This window comes from Myotis daubentonii, chromosome 8 (genome assembly GCF_963259705.1).
Source record: "Myotis daubentonii chromosome 8, mMyoDau2.1, whole genome shotgun sequence".
NCBI lineage: Eukaryota > Metazoa > Chordata > Mammalia > Chiroptera > Vespertilionidae > Myotis > Myotis daubentonii.
In genome coordinates, this window is record NC_081847.1 from 30,082,079 (window position 1) to 30,100,188 (window position 18,110).

At 43.8% G+C, this 18,110-nt stretch overlaps 1 protein-coding gene across 2 annotated transcripts; it reads right to left on the reverse strand.

Annotated features, from left to right (window-relative positions):
• Positions 1–1,535: 1,535 nt before the first annotated feature.
• PRNP (prion protein) lies at positions 1,536–17,862 on the reverse strand. 2 transcript variants are annotated; one of them, XM_059705623.1, is made up of 3 exons: positions 17,711–17,862; positions 14,763–14,861; positions 1,536–3,873 (listed from the first exon to the last, which is right to left on the reverse strand). In XM_059705623.1, exon 3 carries the CDS (start codon positions 3,861–3,863, stop codon positions 3,078–3,080), a length of 786 nt encoding a protein of 261 aa, XP_059561606.1. In that variant the 5' UTR covers positions 3,864–3,873; positions 14,763–14,861; positions 17,711–17,862; the 3' UTR covers positions 1,536–3,077. The 2 variants fall into 2 exon arrangements, with proteins under 2 accessions (XP_059561606.1, XP_059561607.1); XM_059705624.1 differs by having other exon boundaries at positions 17,715–17,765.
• Between the last annotated feature and the right edge of the window lie 248 nt (positions 17,863–18,110).

The window sequence follows — 18,110 nt, forward strand, 5'->3', positions numbered from 1 at the left end:
ATGATCTCTGACAGACTTTAGGGGGTGTGGTGGGGATCTGGGCTTGGCTGAGCATGTAACTATTTATTCATTCTTTCCTTCATTCATCAGCGTGTGGGATAAAAGGAGATTCAGAGACATGCAAGAGAACAGGGGAAATGGGCATTGGCTAGAAAAAGAAATCTCCTTTCTCATTGGGTTCTTTGGTCTGTGAGTCTCCACCATGGGCAAGGCCACCTGGCACACAGCTGGGAGGGCCTGGAATCTGTGAGGCTCTCCCTATATCTTAGAGTTGGCAACTTTGGAAGGTGAGCCAGGGCCATAGAGAAACCTGAGTGGACACATTCCATGTGTGGGCAGCTACTGAGCAGGGTGATAGGCATGCCTATCGTTCGGAATTTGGCAGCACAGCACCCACGGAATTACAGCTAACACTCAGTTTTATGTTAATTAACTCCATCAGTATAACTCAAATGCCAGATGTGTTTGCAGAGTATTTGTGTGTAGGAGGCAAATTATCTGGCTTAGGGTTTTAGATCCTCCTTAGTAGGAGCCAAAATAAACAAATTTGCTCATGAAACTCTTCATTTTGTGCCAGGTATGGGGGTGATGGCTGGATTTCAGGTGCTGGACCCAGAATGAAGCATTTCTGTTTGTTCTACAACGGGCACTGAGTAGGCACCCTTGACAATCCTAATTGGAGTGACGATGGGCAGTCCAGTCTGTTGAGGGCACAGAATCCAGATGGCATTTTTATTAGGAGAATCCTGGCAGAGTGTGTGAATATGGGGCCCCCACAAGGCACTCACAGTCCCGGGAATACCTTTGAACTTGGTTGAGAGTGACACTGCCACACCATTCCTAGAAAGATGGTATCATGGGCTGAATTGTGTTCCCACACAATTCCTATGTTGAAGTCCAGTCCCCGATACCTCAAATGACTATTTGGAGACAGGACCTTTAATGAGTTAAAGTTAAAATGAGGCTGTTAGGATGGGCCTTAACCCACTATGATGGGTGATGTTCTTATGGAAAGATTAGGACAGAAGACACAGAGGGGGGAAGATCATGTGGAGACACAGGGAAGAAGACGGCCATCCACGAGCCTAGGAGAGAGGCCTCAGAAGACCCCAATCTCGCTGACACCTTGATCTCAGACTTCTAGCCTCCAGAATGGTGAGAAAACACACCTGTTGTTTAAGCCACCCACTCTGTGGAACTTTGTTATGGCACCCCTAATGAACTAAGAGAGATGGCATAATCAGCAAGGATGGGAATGAAAATGGGGTCCTGTAAGTTTTTCTGAAGTCATGGGGTCATGTAAGGGTGTTAAGGGTTGGAGTTACTGAAATTGATCTCTTTGCCCAATACAAAATTTAAGATAATGACTGTTTGCTTATTGTTAGTTTTTAGGGGGGGGGGGAGGGGCAGATCTGCCAGGACAGTTAGGGAGAAATGGCCCTGGCCCCAAGCACCCTGGTGGCCTCCAGCCTGGGGCTCCAGCAGCCGGTGGGCCATACTCTAGTGACTATAACTGCCAACTCCACAGAAGAGGCTCATTTTAGCTCCTGTTTAATTGTAGTCAGATATTAAACATTTATAAATTTTTATACAACAAATCAAGTACATGCAAAGTTACAAATATAGAAAATATAAAGTACATGCATATTCCAAAGACCACTTTGGATCCTTATAAAAAACTATTCAGTGCACATGGTAAGCCTAAGGACCACGCAAAAGGGTTCCCCACATATTTAGTACCTTACACAACAGGTAATGCATTAGATACTTCAGATATTAACTGCTCTAACCAAAATTTGTCATATGCAACATATACACATATATATGCATATACATATACATATATATATAATTACATAGAATACCCGCACAGTGTAAGCCAATAACATTGCAGAATAGTAATATAGATCTGCTAGGCGACAATATTGAATGATCCAGGGAATAATTTTACTTAAATAACAGGAACAGAATTTCTTTTTCCACTCAGAATGGATCATATTTCTGTCATCTCCAACCTAAGATTTTTCTTTGTGGATTTATTCCTTATTTTCCAACTCAAAATCCAATTACAGAGATGAAGGATTCAACCTAATTCTGGTTTTTGACAACTATGAGACAGCAATGAAGAAACGCAAGCATTTCTCCATTACATAATCTTCTGTGATCATGGTGTTTTCACAGCTAGTTTCCTTTATATTAGTATCTCCTGGTTTCACCCAATGTCAAAATCATTCCTATTTCCAGGTAAATGAACAAAGGAGATTTGTTCTTACTTAGTGTCCAGAAGGTAACCTAATTTTTAACTGCCTTAATTATCTAGTGGATGTTACTAATGGAAAGGAATGCCACATGTAGGTACCCTCCAAAGGTACCACTCCCAAATGTTGGATTTTTTTAGTCCCAGAAGCCTTTCATATCATGTTATGATCATTTCCTATGAAATGTCCTCTGCCCAGAGGTCTAATGTTGCATGAATATTACTCTTGATGCAATAGCTGCTGTGTAGCCTATATTGTGAAATGCAAAAGAATGTCAGTTCTCTGTAGACACAGGGCTGAGCCTGGGCCCAAGAGCTAAGGATTTCTAGTCCTATTTTTTCAATGAGTATCCTTCCAAACTTTGCAGAAATGCTATTTAAACAGACAAATGTAGTCAGGTTTGCTTAAAATGAATGAGAAAATGTGTCCAAATTGCTACAAAAACACTGGCAACTAAGACGGGGCATTAGTGTACTGAGCTGTAGTGGGGCAAGGAGCCGGAGGTATCTAGGCAAAAGTATTTGAGGGCTGTTTTTAGAATATGTTAGCCTCAGTATTGCACTAGGCAAAAAATAAGCCTAGGCCATGGAATGATTCTTTGCTGTCCCACTTGTACCAGCCTGGCACTTGCACTAGCCCATGAAGGACTCAATCAAAAGGGGCTTGAATACATAGTGTGCCAGGCCTGCTCTACATTTCCCTGTGCCATCAAGCCAAGGGTATTAGCCTACGGGTGACAAAGGGAGAAGCAAGAATGAGACACCACCACTAAAGGGCTGCAGGTAGATACCCCTTCCCTCCCCAGACAAAAAGCTGCCCTCACCCCACTATTAGGAAAATGAGGAAAGAGATGAGGAGGATCACAGGAGGGGAGGAGAAGAGGATCACGCTCGCCCCTCTTTGGTAAGAAGCCTGGTACTCTTTCTGGTACTGAGTGGTGCACATCTCCTCCACCACACGCTCCATAATCTTGACGTCTGTCTCGGTGATGTTCTCCCCCTTGGTGATGGTGGTGACCGTGTGCTGCTTGACCGTGATGTTGACGCAGTCGCGCACAAAGTTGTTCTGGTTGTTGTACTGATCCACAGGCTTGTAGTACACTTGGTTGGGGAAACGGTTCATGTTTTCACGATAGTAACGGTCCTCATACTCATTGCCAAAATGTATGGGGGGCCTGCTCATGGCACTTCCCAGCATGTAGCCCCCCAGGCCCCCCACCACTGCCCCGGCTGCGGCAGCTCCTGCCACATGCTTCATGTTGGTTTTTGGCTTATTTGGCTTGTTCCACTGATTGTGGCTGCCACCACCATGGGGCTGACCCCAGCCTCCACCACCATGGGGCTGTCCCCAGCCGCCACCACCATGGGGCTGACCCCAGCCTCCACCACCATGGGGCTGACCCCAGCCGCCGCCGCCCTGGGGTTGACCCCAGCCGCCGCCGCCCTGGGGTGGGTAGCGGTTGCCTCCAGGACTTCCCTGCCCCGGGTATCGGCTCCCGCCGGTGTTGCCTCCTCCAGGCTTCGGTCGCTTCTTGCAGAGGCCCACGTCACTCCATGTGGCCACAAAGAGAAGCAGGATCCAGCCGCCTACGAGGCTTTTCACCATGATGACTTATCTGCAAATGAAGAGGGTGTCAGAGTATTAGGTCTGTGTTAAAAGCACTGAATATTTGCTGCCTAACAAATGGCTGCACAGCAGTGACATCAGCACCTCCGGCACATGCTCTTCACTCTCTGTTTCCTTCGAAGCACCTCTGACAAAAGTAACTGTCAAGTAAAGGGTTAACACAACACTTTCTCCTTCTAGGGATGATTTTGACCTTAAGATCATTTCGGCTCTGCTTCTGGGAAATGTGATAAAGGTGGAGTGTCAGCAACATTGCTTATGGAAAAAATAACCTCTGATTTAGAAATGCAACCGGACTGGGAAAACCTAAGAACACCTGGTGGGTTGCCATCAGTTTGGGCTTTCGAGCAGTGATCCTTGCACCTGGCACATCCTTGTGGGGACCCTGGAAGCTGTGCCCATTGGGCTGTTATAAGGGACAATGGCTCCTGTGGAGCCTGGGGCTTCTATGCCAAGGAGAACCTGTTACCCACCAATATGGGTCTCATGCCCTTAAACCTGAGCAGGAACTATGGGGTTTGGGGGTGGAGACAAGACCCGGGCTGCTGGGTGGACCACGGTACAACCCTGGTGCGGCCCCTATGGAAGTCTGTGAGTCTAATGTCCTGTTAGGAAGCTCCCAGGTGGGTGCTGCTGTAGTGAAACACAGTTGATTTCAGTCTTTTCTCCCCTGTAAGAATGTAAGCAGGAAAGAAGTCTCTTTGCTGCTATTTCCTCTGGGGCCAGGGCAGTGCTTAGCACAGAGCACGCACACAATAGATATTTGTTAAGTGCAGGAATTAACATCCCCTGAACATATAAATGCCAACAAGAATTTCCTTAAAGGAAAACTTTTTTTTTTTTTAAACAGGAAACAAGCCAACTTATAAATTCATCTTTCTCTCTATACATGGACAGACAGATGGAGCTGCTTAAAGTGGGGTAAAGATGGCTGTGCTCACAAGATCTGCACTCACTCACTGGCTGAATAAGTTTAGCTCAGCAGGTGATGGTTTAGGAGTGACCTATTTTCTTCTAATTTTTGGTACAGAGAAACATGTCTTATATAAAAGGGCTTAAGAAAAAACAAATAACCCAAATATCCTGTGTGATAATTTATGCCCCTTTGCAGAATCCAATTTTAAAAAAATCTCCTTTCAGACAAAAGATCTCATTTATCCTGGGTGCTCAGGCCTAAGGGCAGAGCTCTAAGCACACAGTAGAATGATTATTAAGCAGTTTCTATTGTACCCCACGTCAGAGCATACGCTCTTTAATATCATTAGGTGCCATAAAACCCAAAGTGGCATATGCTGAAATGCTGATGTTACTCTTATCCCCAGCCCTGTTTATCTTCAAATGAAAGTGGAATCAAGGACTAGAAAATGATTTTTCATAACCTTCAGAAAAGAAGGATGTTAACATCCTGTTTATGTTTTTACTATCATAGAAGTATCTTGGAGATCAAAAGTATGTTTGAAAGTTATGAGCCAAGTTAAACTGCTTAGATCAAGCCAATGTAGGACTTTTGGAGGCTCCTGGGTAAGGATCTGAGGGGAAGGGTTCTGGCACATGACCTGCTCTCCATTTGCTCATGGCACCCAGCTCCTGGCCTCCATGCTGTTCGCCCTTCTGCACAAACACCTCCGGGAACTAAACTAGGGGATTATCACCCTCAGTCAATAACGCCCAACCAAAAGGGGTTTTGTGTCAACAACTATTTCATTCATTCCCATGAGCCAAACTCAGACAACACCCTAGAGCAGTGATGGCGAACCTTTTGAGCTCGGCGTGTCAGCATTTTGAAAAACCCTAACTTAACTCTGGTGCCGGGGCACATATAGAAATTTTTTGATATTTGCAACCACAGTAAAACAAAGATTTTTATTTTTGATATTTATTTTATATATTTAAATGCCATTTAACAAAGAAAAATCAACCAAAAAAATGAGTTCGCGTGTCACCTCTGACACGTGTGTCATAGGTTCGCCATCACTGCCCTAGAGCTATTCTTGAATTTTTTCTTTCTCACAGCACACACTGACTCTATCAGCAAATCTTATTAGCCTATCTTGAAAACAAATCTTAAATCCTGAAACCTGTCACCTTTTCCAACACTACCATCCTAGCTGAAGTCTTCTCCATCTCGTCTGGCCGGAGTCTTTACAGCCTCCAACCAGCTCCCCGCTTCTGCCCAGGTCCCCATTGTGTGTTCTCCACTCAGTGGCCTGAGAGAGCCTTTTCATATTCAGGTCACACCCGGCTACTCCTTTGTACTCAGGATAAAACCCAAGTCCTGAGCATGCCAGGCAGGCCCCACACGACCTCTCCACTGTTTCTCACATCTGGCAATACTTTCTTATCTCGGGTCCTTTGTACCTGCTGCTCCCAGAGCCTGGAAGTTTCTTCCTCCAGTTCCTCTTATGGCTCTGGTCTGCTCTGACGACACCTCAACAGGTGTCCACGCCACCCTACATAAGTCAGCACCCCGTCATATCCCTCACCCTGCTTCACTTTTCTCCAGGGCAGCAATGCTACTTAACATCTATTGTTTACTGTTTGCTTATTGTTCATCTTCTCCAGGACAGGAGTTTTGTTTTGTGCACAACAGTATTCCTAGTGCCTAGATGTCATGTCTAACTCATAGACATGCAAAATAAATGTTGAATGAATGAATGAGTGTGAAAACATCTATGATAAAGCATACAAGATAAGCTAAAAATTAAATTTCTATCTACAGTGAACCATATTTATGAATTTACAAAACGTATTCTTTTCTGCAATGGCCAACTGTCTACCATCTTCAACTCAGTTAAATAAATATTTAGTTCATGTACCAGCAACCATGACATACTCTGGGTGAAGATGTCACCTGAAATGATTGAGGTGGGAGGCAGAGGAGGCTGCAAGGGGAGTAACACAGTCTGGTGTTGATCATGCCTTGTTCAGGGTTGTAAGAGTTGCGGTTTTGTCAGCTCAGCTAGACAGATAAGCAGGTGATGACACCATAGTACAGGAGGCACAGAGAGGGACTTGGTCCTCAGGGAGCCAGACACAGGAGGTGGATGGGGCCACAAAGCATTCCGAGTGGAGACAGGTGGTGAGAGAGAAGGCTGGCAGGTCTGGCGATGACAGGGTTTCATGGAAGTGAAGCTTCAATGTGCAGTGGAGAGGCAGGTAGAGGCCAGGCGACAAAGGGCCTCCGAGGCAAGGTGAGCAGCATCCTGACTTGCCTGGGAGAGTTTACACCTGTTGTTCCTGCACTAATATTAATAGTGCCCCTTTCATTCTCAAGAGTGTCCCAGTTCGGATGCTAGGTTATACAGTCAGCCCAATTACAAGGCATGTCAAGTAGTCTGCACTTGATCCTGAAGGCAGTGGAGAGTTTGGAGTTTTCTTTTAGAAAGAACATTGTGGAGAATAAAATGGGGATTGTGTGTGTGTGTGTGTGTGTGTGTGTGTGTGTGTGTGTACAGAAACTAGTTAGGAGGGTACTGCAATGATCGAGGTAGAAGATGATGGCCCTGGCCAGGGGGTGCAGGGTAATGGATGGTTTTACGTAGATGTTAGCTTCTGGAGAGCTTGGTGTTCGATGTGGAAGGTGAGAGACTGGAAGAATTGAGGTTTCTAGATTGGGCAGCTACTTAGACAAAATGCAGAAGGCAGAGCAGGTGCGGAGGGAGATTACTGAAGGGCTTGGCTTTGGCAATGCTGTTATCAAGCTACATGTGGAATAAGAGATATCAGTAGATAGCTTGACAGCTTGGTGAGTCTAGAGTTGAAAAATGACCATGGACTGGAGATACAGGCAATAGGGAACCAGAGACATGGCATGGGTTGCTGATTAGAACTTTAAAACTGAATGCTGAATAAAGAATATAATATTCAGTATGTTATTATGTTCACGCTATTGAATCATTCATAGAATATATTAAGACTAGATCATTTTAAAACCAGTTGAGAACAAAAGTAACATTTAATTATGAAAAGCATTAAAAATAACAACTACATTTTGAAGTAGAGAATCATTTCTAAGAATAAAAGGGACTCAAAACTTACATCAGACCTTGGAGAATCTCTTTCTATTTGTGATAAAATAAGGAAGATCTTATAGTATTTAACCCAAACCTCTTACTCTACAAATTAGACCACTAAGATTCAGAAAGGTCAAGAGTTGGCTAGTGAACTTACTGGGAACAAAGACTAGGCTTCTGAATCCCTGGCTGTGCTGTGACACTAATCATCTCAGATACTCTCCTTTTTGCGAAGGGTCAGGTTGTGGCCCAATCATCTGGTACATTTAAGACATTAAGTATTTGATAAAAGTAAATACCTATTTATCACTAAGAAAATTCCTACTCAACGGAGTAGGAATAGGAGGGAACTCCCCTAACTTGATAAAGGTTATTTAACAAAAACAACAAACATAACGGATAACCTCTGAGTATATTTACTTTAAATGGGAAACAAGAAAGGATGTCCATTATCTTAGGACACATGCAAAGATAAAAAAGTAACCAGTGTTAAGAACTGCAAAAAAACAAAAACCAAAAAAACCCCACCAAAACACCCCCAAAAACCCCAGCTGTCATTATTTGCAATGACTATAATCATATACATAGAAAAGCCAGCAGTCTCAACAGAGGTAATGAGACCCACACAAGATCTCAGCAAGGTTATGGGATACAAGGTTGCCTACAAAAATCAACAGTATTTCTCTACGCCAGCAATAGTTGACTAGAAAAAAATTTTTAGGAAATAAGACATTCACAATAGCAACCCAAACTGTAAAGTATATAGATATTGACTTAACTAAGAGAAAATAAGACTAGGGAAAAAATGTAAACTCTAAGAAAGAACATAGAAGATAATCTATTAGAATGGAAAGGCTTTTCATGGTCTTGATCAAGATAACTTAGTACTAAAAAGATGTCAATTACCCCTAGATGAGCCTATAATTTCAATAAAATGTCAATAAAAATTCCAATTGGATTTTTTTGAGGAGCTCAATAAATTTACACGTGGAAAGAAATGCCCATAAATGGCAAACTCAAGCTTAAAATAAAGAGGAAAGAGAAAGGAATGCGCCATATCAGACATTAAATTATACTAAGGCCTAGTAAAATAAAGACCATATGGTAAAAGTCGAAGAACAGATCAACAGAACAAAAAAAAGCAGACCAGCAAAAGTTTAGAGATTAAACCCAAGTATGTATACTTTAGTGGGGACTTGACATATAATAAATGAACACTACAAATCAATGGAGGAAGGAAGGTTTGTTTAGTAGATGCTTCCAGGGAACTAGAGAAAACTTAAACAGGATCCCCACCACTGCATGTATAAGTGGACTCTAGGTGGATTGCAGACCTGCCTGTGAAAGGTAAAAGTATGTTAGAAGAAGAAAATACAGGAGAATGTCTTTGTGACCTGAAGGAGTAGGGGAAGGACTTTTTAAACAAAAAGCAAAAACAGTGAGGGAAATAATTGAAGAGTTTTATTATGTAAAAAATTAAGAAGTCTTGTTCAGTGCTATGAAGAGCACAATGATCAAAGTTAACAGAGAAAATACACAATGGTAAAAAAAAAATGTAGTATTTAAAACCAACAGAGAATTTATTTCTAGAACCAATAAGGAATTCATACAAAGCAATAAGGGACAGAAATTCCAATAGAAAAATGGCCAAAAGATATAAAACGATAATTTACAGAAGATGGAAAACCAAAGAGTATAACAACATGTTAAAAAAAATTAAGAATCAGATAAAATTAGACAAAAAGAAAATCAGCCAAAAGAAAAAAGAAAAAAAGAAAGAGAGGGCAGGCATGTGAGAATAAAGGCACCCACATGACTATCAAAGGAGTATGAGTGGCCCGGCCAGTGTGGCTCAGTGGTTGAGTTTCGACCTATGAATCAGGAGGTCACGGTTTGATTCCTGGTCAGGGCACATGCCCAGGTTGTAGACTCGATCCCCTGTGAGGGGATGTGTAGGAGGCAGCCTATTAATGATTCTCATCATAGATGTTTCTCTCTCTTTTTGCCTTCCTCTCTAAAATCAATACAATTATATTTTAAAAAAATCTGTCAGATGGATTGCCTTTCTATTAAAAAATAAGTTACAAATATCGACTTTAGAATTAACTCATTCAATAAGTATTTATGGAATAACTAGTATGTGCCAGTTTTAAAAGAAACAGAAAACTTGAGTTGTTCAATAATCATAGAAAAAATGGAGAAAAATGTCAAAAATTAAATATGATTACTTATTGATTCTTTCAATAAATATGTCTTATGAGGATATTCTAAAGTACTAGCATTGTGCGAGGAGCTGAGGACAGAATGGTGCCTAAGATATTTAACTTAGTAGGTTCAAGGACCAAAAAGGAGGTGTATCTGGAGCTGATGGACCGGAGTGGGTGAAAGCCAGCTCACCAGGACCTCATAGGCCATAGAGAAAATTTCCATTTCATTTTGAATGCAGTGGAGAATCATTAAAGGGCCTTAGAAGAGTAACATAATGGGGCTGTTTTTTAAAAAGATCACCCTGATTGTTGTGTAAAGAAGAAAATTTAGGGGGCAAGAAAGGAAATGGTGAGACCAGCTGGGAAACAATTAAAGGAAGATGGCAGTGTGGCCTGGGATGGTGACCACGTTGCTGAGGAGCTACGAGTAAATGAGATATATTTTGAACCAGTTAAGACTTGCTGATAGAGTGGATGAAGGAGTGAGAGTTAACTAGGTTAGTGCCTTTGTGTCCAGGCCCATGGTGGCAATGGATTAGGGGAAACTGGTGGAGGGCCATGTTTGGGAGAGAAAACCGAGAGTTTTAGTTGGGACACATTAATTTTGCTCCACCTATGAGACACTGAAGTGGAAGTATGAATTGGGGCAATTGTTAAAAGAATCTGGAACTTAGTAGAGATAAGCATTTGGGCATCTTCACCTGAGAAGTAGTGTTAACAGAAAACTTGAATTGATCAATAATCAAGCCAAAGGGATAAAGGTCAAGATTCAAACTCCAGTATTTCGAGTGGATCTTGCTGTTACCCAGCCTCCCGCAATACGGGTGACAAAACCTAAAAGAAAATACCACCAAACTGACTTCAACATTTTAGTAAAAGAAGAATACATTGTGACCAATAAGGTTTATTTAAGGAATACAAGGATGGTTCAAAACCAGGCAATCTATTAATAGGTTAAGAGATAAAAAAGAAGATTCTCTGCTAATGTTGAAAAGTTTTTAATTAAAATCAACATTCATTTCTGATTTTCAAAGTTGAAGTTGTTAAAATGGTTTCTACAGAACTAGAAGGTAGTCCCTTTCCATCAACAAGAATCACTATCACAACATATAGCCCACACCCTATCTTAATTAAAAAAGGAAAAGCATTCTCATTAATGTAGTAAACAAGGTAAGAATGCAAGCAATCACTCTTGTTATAGAATTTTTAACCAGGTATGATTTTCTACCTGGAAAATCAACCCAAAGCATCTCAAAATACACAAGTGAGCCTATTAGGGTGGCAGTTTTTGAAATCAATATATAACAAAAGAGTGCCCAAATTAATTGGAATTAAGTTAGATTTAGCATGGAAAAAACAATCCACCCATAATGACAAAATAAATATGCCTTCCATAAATAAATAAATAAATAAATAAATAAATAAATAAATAAATAAATAAATAAATCTAAGAGTTAATCTAATAAATAGTACTTTTATGAGGAATGTGATAAAATTTTAATTAAAGACATAAAGGAAAACTAGGAAAAAAGAGAAAGACATAAAGTCTTTGGTTGGGAAAACCAATACTGAAAGATACCACTTCATTTCAAAATAATCCAGAAAGTTAACATAGTTTTAGTAAGAATTCAAAGGAGATTTCAAAGAACATGAGGAAATGATACTCAAAATTAAGAAGACTGAAGAAACTATTGAACAGGAAGAAAATCTAGGGCACACTTAGCCTGCCAGGTGTTAGAATGCATTGCAAAGCTGCAATAAGTAAGATCACATGGCATTGGCACATGAACAGAATGACAGAGCAATGGAACTACAGAAGGTCCAAAAAAAGATCCATAGATTACCCCAATCATCCTATTCCCTCCCATGTGTACAAGGAGTCAGAGCTGGTAGGATTCTGCCCAGTGGTTGTATGCCAGGGGTCAAATTTCTGATACTCATAACATGTTACAACTTGAAACCTAGTTAAATTGGGAAGTGGCACCAAACAGCGTCCCCACCAATCCCCACCGCCCTGAGGAAATTTCCTGAGTTAAGTAGAACTCATTTGTTATACAGTAGATCCTCCTTATCTGTGGGGAATACATTCTAAGACTCCTAGTGGATGCCTGAAACCATAGATAGTACTGAAACTTACATATACTATTTTTTTTTCCTGTATATACTTATCTATGGTAAATTTGCTTTATAAAATAGGCACACTAAGAGACCATTAACAGCTGATAATAAAATAGAACAATTTTAACAATATACTGTAATAAAAGTTATGTAAATGTGGTCTCTCTCTTCTCTCAAAATATCATCCTTGCCCTAGCTGGTTTGACTCAGCATCAGCCAGAGGACTGAAGGGTCCAGGGCTTGATTCCAGTCAAGGGCATGTACCTTGGGTGCAGGCTTGATCCCCTGTGCTGGTCAGGGCACGTGTGGGAGGCAACCAATTGATGTCTCTCTCACACTGATGTTTCTCTCCGTCTCTCTCTCATCCCTTCTACTCTCTCTAAAAATCAATGAAAAAAATATCCTCGGGTGAGGATTAACAACAACAACAAAAAATATATATTTCACCCTTCATGATGTGAGACGAAATAATGTCTATGTGACAAGATGAACTGAGGTGCTCAGACCTGTGTTCAATTTAAAACTCATGACTTGCTTATTTCTGGGATTTTTCCATGTAATATTTTCAAACTGAGGTTTACCATGGGTAACTGAAACTGCAGAAAGCAAAACCATGGATAAAAGGGGACTACTGTATTTTAATTTTTTTGAGGTCATTGCCCTTTACAGAATTTGATGCAAGCTATACCGAATTTTGCAAAGTATTTTGGGCTTTTCACTACTCTGAAGCCCAGTTCTGGACTGAACAGGGCAAAGGCCCCGAACCTGATCCATCTCAGAATTACTTACGGAGCTTTTAAAAAGCCACATTGCTGGAGCCTATCCCAGGCCAGCAGCCAGGGAGTTTCTAGCGATGGGATTTGGGACTTTACAATAAAATTCCCTGGGAATTGCGCTTCTAGCCAGGCTTCAGAGCTAGGTCCTCAGAAGCCCAACGCTTAACATTATAATGCTTTTCATAAAAGGGCACACCTCCCTTGATGTGATCACACAGTACAATGACAGTAGTAAGTAGAATACCAGAAGTAAAAAGATGAACAAATTGAGAAAAAAATTCTCCCCACTGTAGGAACTGCTGCACACACTATTTACTCAAGGATGACTTTATAATGCTGTAGCCATAAGCTCATTAGATACAGGCATGCTCTGAATGTTTAATACAAGGCAGTTCGCAGCTGATATAGTCACCTTGGAAGAGGAAATAAGATCTGAAAAGGGAGAATGGGATAGGTAAATTAAAACTACAGCTTAGCAAAACTTTCCCCTCAAAACTTTTCATCAGTTGGTTGATAGTCACCTTCAGAGTTAATTTGGTGCAGGAATGTTTACGTTATTGTTTTATTTTTATACTAGAGGCCCAGTGCTTGAAATTTGTGCAGGAGGGGTGCTCCCCTCAGTCCAGCCTGCAACCTCTCCAATCTGGGACATCCCTCTCACAATCCTGGACTGCTGGCTCCTAATCGCTTACCTGCCTGCCTGCCTGCCTGGTTGCCCCCAACTGCCCCTCCCCCTGCCATCCTGGTCATCCCTAACTGTCCCCCCCACCATCCTGGTCACCCCTTACTGCCCCCCCTGCTGGCCTGGTTGCCCCCAACTTCCCCCCTCTGCTGGCCTGGTCACCCCTAATTGGCCCCTCCCGCCGGCCTGGTTGCCCCCAACTGCCCCCCCCCTGCCAGCCTAGTTGGCCCTCACTGCCCCCCCCCACCAGCCTAATCACCCCCAACTGCCCCCCCCCATGCTAGCCTGGTTGCCCTTAACTACGCTCCTGCTGGCCTGGTCGCCCCCAACTGGCCCCCCCCCCCCACCGGCCTGGTCGCCCCTCATGGACCCCCCCCTACCCCCACTGGCCTGGTCGCCCCATGCATCCTGCTTGTTCAGTCGTTTGGTCGTTCCTCACTAACCCCCCTGCTGGCCTGGTTGTAGGCAGCCATCTTGTGAGGTCATGAGGGTTGATTTGCATATTACCTCTTTATTATATAGGATTTTCAGTTAAAGTTTATCTTTATTGTTCAAAGTATTACAGATGTCCCTTTCCCCACCCCCTGCTCCCCGCCTCCCATTGACCCTCTCCACCCTATTCCCCTCCCCCGCACCCAGGCCTTCACAGCACTATAATTTTTTTGAGAAAATTCCATACTGTTTTCCATTGGCTGCACCAATATGCATTCCCATTATCTACTTTCATCTATTTCTTTAGCCCCAGGCAAGTTACTTTTGTGGCCCTCTTTCCAATCTCTTGACAATTTTTTCAAAGTAAGTTTTCTGACTTATAAACAGAAGATTATCAATTCAGTGCTTTTTAAATTATTTTTAAATGGTTGCTGCCTTATATAATTCAGCATGATTCTAGAGAAAACTGTGGCCTTTTCTCTGCAAAATCAAGCTGATTTTACAAGAAAGGGAGATGCTATAGGTGTGAGGTACACATACAGGTCTCCAGAGCAGGAGCTTGTGATCACAGCCTTTCTAGACCCTATTTTCTGAGACAATTGGGGACTTTCAACCATCACAAGACCAAAGACATTCCACAGGGTACGTACATCTGTTGTGGCTCAGCGAAGTTGGATCTGTGCCTCCAGGAAGACAATGCTTCTTCGGCTTGGCTGAAATTGTTCAGTTTTCAAATATATTCAGGAGACCTTAAAAACAAAAAGAAACCTCAAAGCTTAGTTATTGGTTAAGAACTTACTTTCATATTGAGCATATTTTAATAGCACTTGGCTTTTCAAAATTTGAACCTATGCTTCCCTAACAGAAGTATGTGACCCAGATATGGAGCTTACAATCCTCATAAACGACAGATACATCATGCAGTTTTATTTTTCTTTTTAAATAAAAAAGATTAAGTGTGGTAAAAGAAAAACAAAAACAAAAAGAAAAAAACTGGAACTGGTAAATAAATCTGAAATATGATCCCTTAAAAGAAAAGCTTAATATATAAATTTTCAAACCACCAATAAATCTATTCCAGAAAAGGGGAAATATTTGATAAGAGAAATGAGGTCAGCTAAAAAAGCAAACATGACACTGAGATCATTCTTTCACACATAAAAAGCAGAGTCCATTTCATTGAAAAAGTTATTTAGAAAAGCAATATATCAACAAAATTAAAATCACCTAGAATTATTAAAACTTCCTTGCTTTTGCTTTTCCTTTTAGATTTTGCACATATGCACTCATTATAAATAGTTTAGTCACCTGCACTTAGACCTGTCAGTTTCTTCCCATGTACCACAGGCTTTAAATTATGACTTTTGATGACTACATAAGTTTCTGTTAATATGCCATGATTTCTTAGCTACTGCTCTGCTGTTACACGTTTAGATTGTTTCCCATTTGGTTCTGATTTTGTATCATTCTGCCCCAAATACGTGCTTGTTATTTTATTTTGTTTGGCTTCCATTGCCAAGTAAATGCCCAGGAATGGGATTTCTGGGTCAGAGCTTCTAACTTCTTAATGCGTGACCTGATTGCTTTACAAAAAAGTTTAACATACTGATTCACAATGGCCCAGTAGGGTGTGACTAAGGAAATAAATGTATATATACCAATGGTCTACTTTACATAGATGGTTAAAGTTAATCTTTAACAAACTCTGGAAGTAGGTATCCTTTCCTCTATTTTATGAATGGACAAAAGAAGGACTAGGACATTAGGTAACTGGCCCAGTCATGACGGTAGTTGCAGGGCTATCTTTCTAACCTCAAAGCCCTGCCACCTCCCCAGATAACTGGAATATGCAAATTTCAGGGGTTGCTGTTAACATGTAAAATGAAAATCCAGACTTGCTTTACTTTGTTTTATTCTGTAAATGATTCATCATTTCACCATGTATCTGTTATAATCTTGACATTTTCCTTTCACAAGTATGAAAAACTTGTGTCAGGTACAAATAATACATAAATCACATCCTAGCTCTGCTTTCTTTCGCGTTCCAGTTAGTTCTTGTTTTATTGTAAGAGCCCCTCAGTGTTTGTGTGGGTAAAAATGTTCCTTTTCACTGTTTTTTTTTCCCCTTCAAATTTGAGCGAGTCGTTAATTTTTCCAGAAGTCTGACATTTTCATTCAATTTTCTGTTCCTACATTTTCTGATAATTTGATTTGTAAAAATCGTTAATCCTATGCTACCTGGAGTGTTTTTTTTGTTGTTGTTGTTGTTGTTTTTTTGCAAGGAAAGGGCAACTTCTCCAATGCTCAGCTTGGGAGAACTGCGTATTAAACCGTGAGGCTCTGAGTACAGGGAGGATAATCATGATCAGGGGGTGAGGTTGCATTCTGCTATGTATGAACCTGGGGATGAGGAAATGAAAAACAGAAAGCAGAGGCTCTGAGATGGTTAGGGGAGGAGGTGATGGCGGTGGGCTTACGATTTAAAAAAATCTGCTATAGCTTCCACAGAATAAATGGAAAAAAACAACAACACAAAAGGGGCAGTGCTGCCAGACTTCTCCCCGTTACTTAATAAACAAACGTGAAGGCGCCTCCAGCACAGATGGAGGAGGATGGCTTTGCCAGAGGCGCCGCCGACCCCCCCCCCCCACCCCCCCCGCCTCCCGCGGAGCCCCTCCAAATGGCTGAGTCCTCTCCTTCCAGAGGAGCAGGAAAGAAAGAGAAAAGCGAAGGCTGCGGGGGCGCCACACGAGGGGCGCAGGAGACCCTCGGTCCCCGAATGGAGGCCAGGGCCACCCCGAGACCCCGCCCCTCCGGGACCCGAGGCGGTGTCTGCGGTCCGGAGGTGGCGGAGCCCTAACGGCAGCGGCCTCCCCAGGGACCGCCTGGCCCGGTGGGTGGCTGGCCCCGCCGCCTCGCGGGAGGAGCTTGGCGGCGGCTGGGGATCCCCAGGAGCCCCCGCCCAGGCGCAGGCGGCAGGCGGGCGCCCTCCCCCACGCCGCGCACCCCGGGACATCTGCAAGGGCGGCGCCTGGCCCAGGGGCGCCCCCGTCCGCGCCAGGCCTCGGCCCGCCAGCTCCGAAGGGCGCCCGAGTGGCGCGGAGCCCGGAGCCCCGAGGACCCCAGCGCCTCCCCGGGCTCTCCTCGCCCAGGGCCCCGAGAGCCTCGGGTTCCCCGGCCACGTTAGTGCGCGGTGATCGCCCCCAGACCCGCCCACTTTCCCGGACCCGCAGCCCTTCGAGTCCTGCGACTCGCCATCCCGCTCCCGCCGTGGACACGCGTGTGGGTGCGTGTGTTCGGGGAGGGGGGGGTTGCGGTCAGACACCTCGGTACCACCTACATCCCCCCTAGGGGATTTGGCTAGCACGCCCCCACCCCCATTCCGAATGAAAGGGGTGCCCGAACCAGAAAGGCACAACCAGCTGCGTCATCGAACACCACCGCGCACCCCGCAGGCCGGCCGCGCCCCGCGCCGCCGCGAAGCCCCCGACCCTCCCCGCCGTCAAGGTCCCCACCCCCGGGTCCACGGCGCGCCCGTCCTCAGGCCCCCGGTGCCCGTCCCCCCGCCGGGAGCTCCGAGGGTGACATGGCTGTTTACCTGCCTCGGTGGGAGAAGCTGCTCGCTGCGCCGCGGCTGTCAGCGACTGGCGCGGGGCGGGCGGCGCGCGGGCCCAGGAGGCCGTGCGGGGGGCGGGGGAGGCGGCGGCGGGCCAATCGGCGCGCGGCTCGCTCGCACCCGGGCGCACGGCGGGGGGTAGGGGGGGTGGCGTGGCGGGCGCACCAGGGGGCCCGCCGCCGGGTTACCGAAAAGGTGTTGTTCTGCCGAGCAGGGGATCTGAGTCACCGGAAAAAAAACGAGTTGAGATTCGTTTAAACACCTATGTCAGCTGATACCTCTCGGTGTCATCACTGCCAGACGTTGCTCATTGACTATTAAAAACCATATTGAAAGGAGAATTCGGCCCAAAGCGCCTACTCCCCTGTTACATAATGGAAAA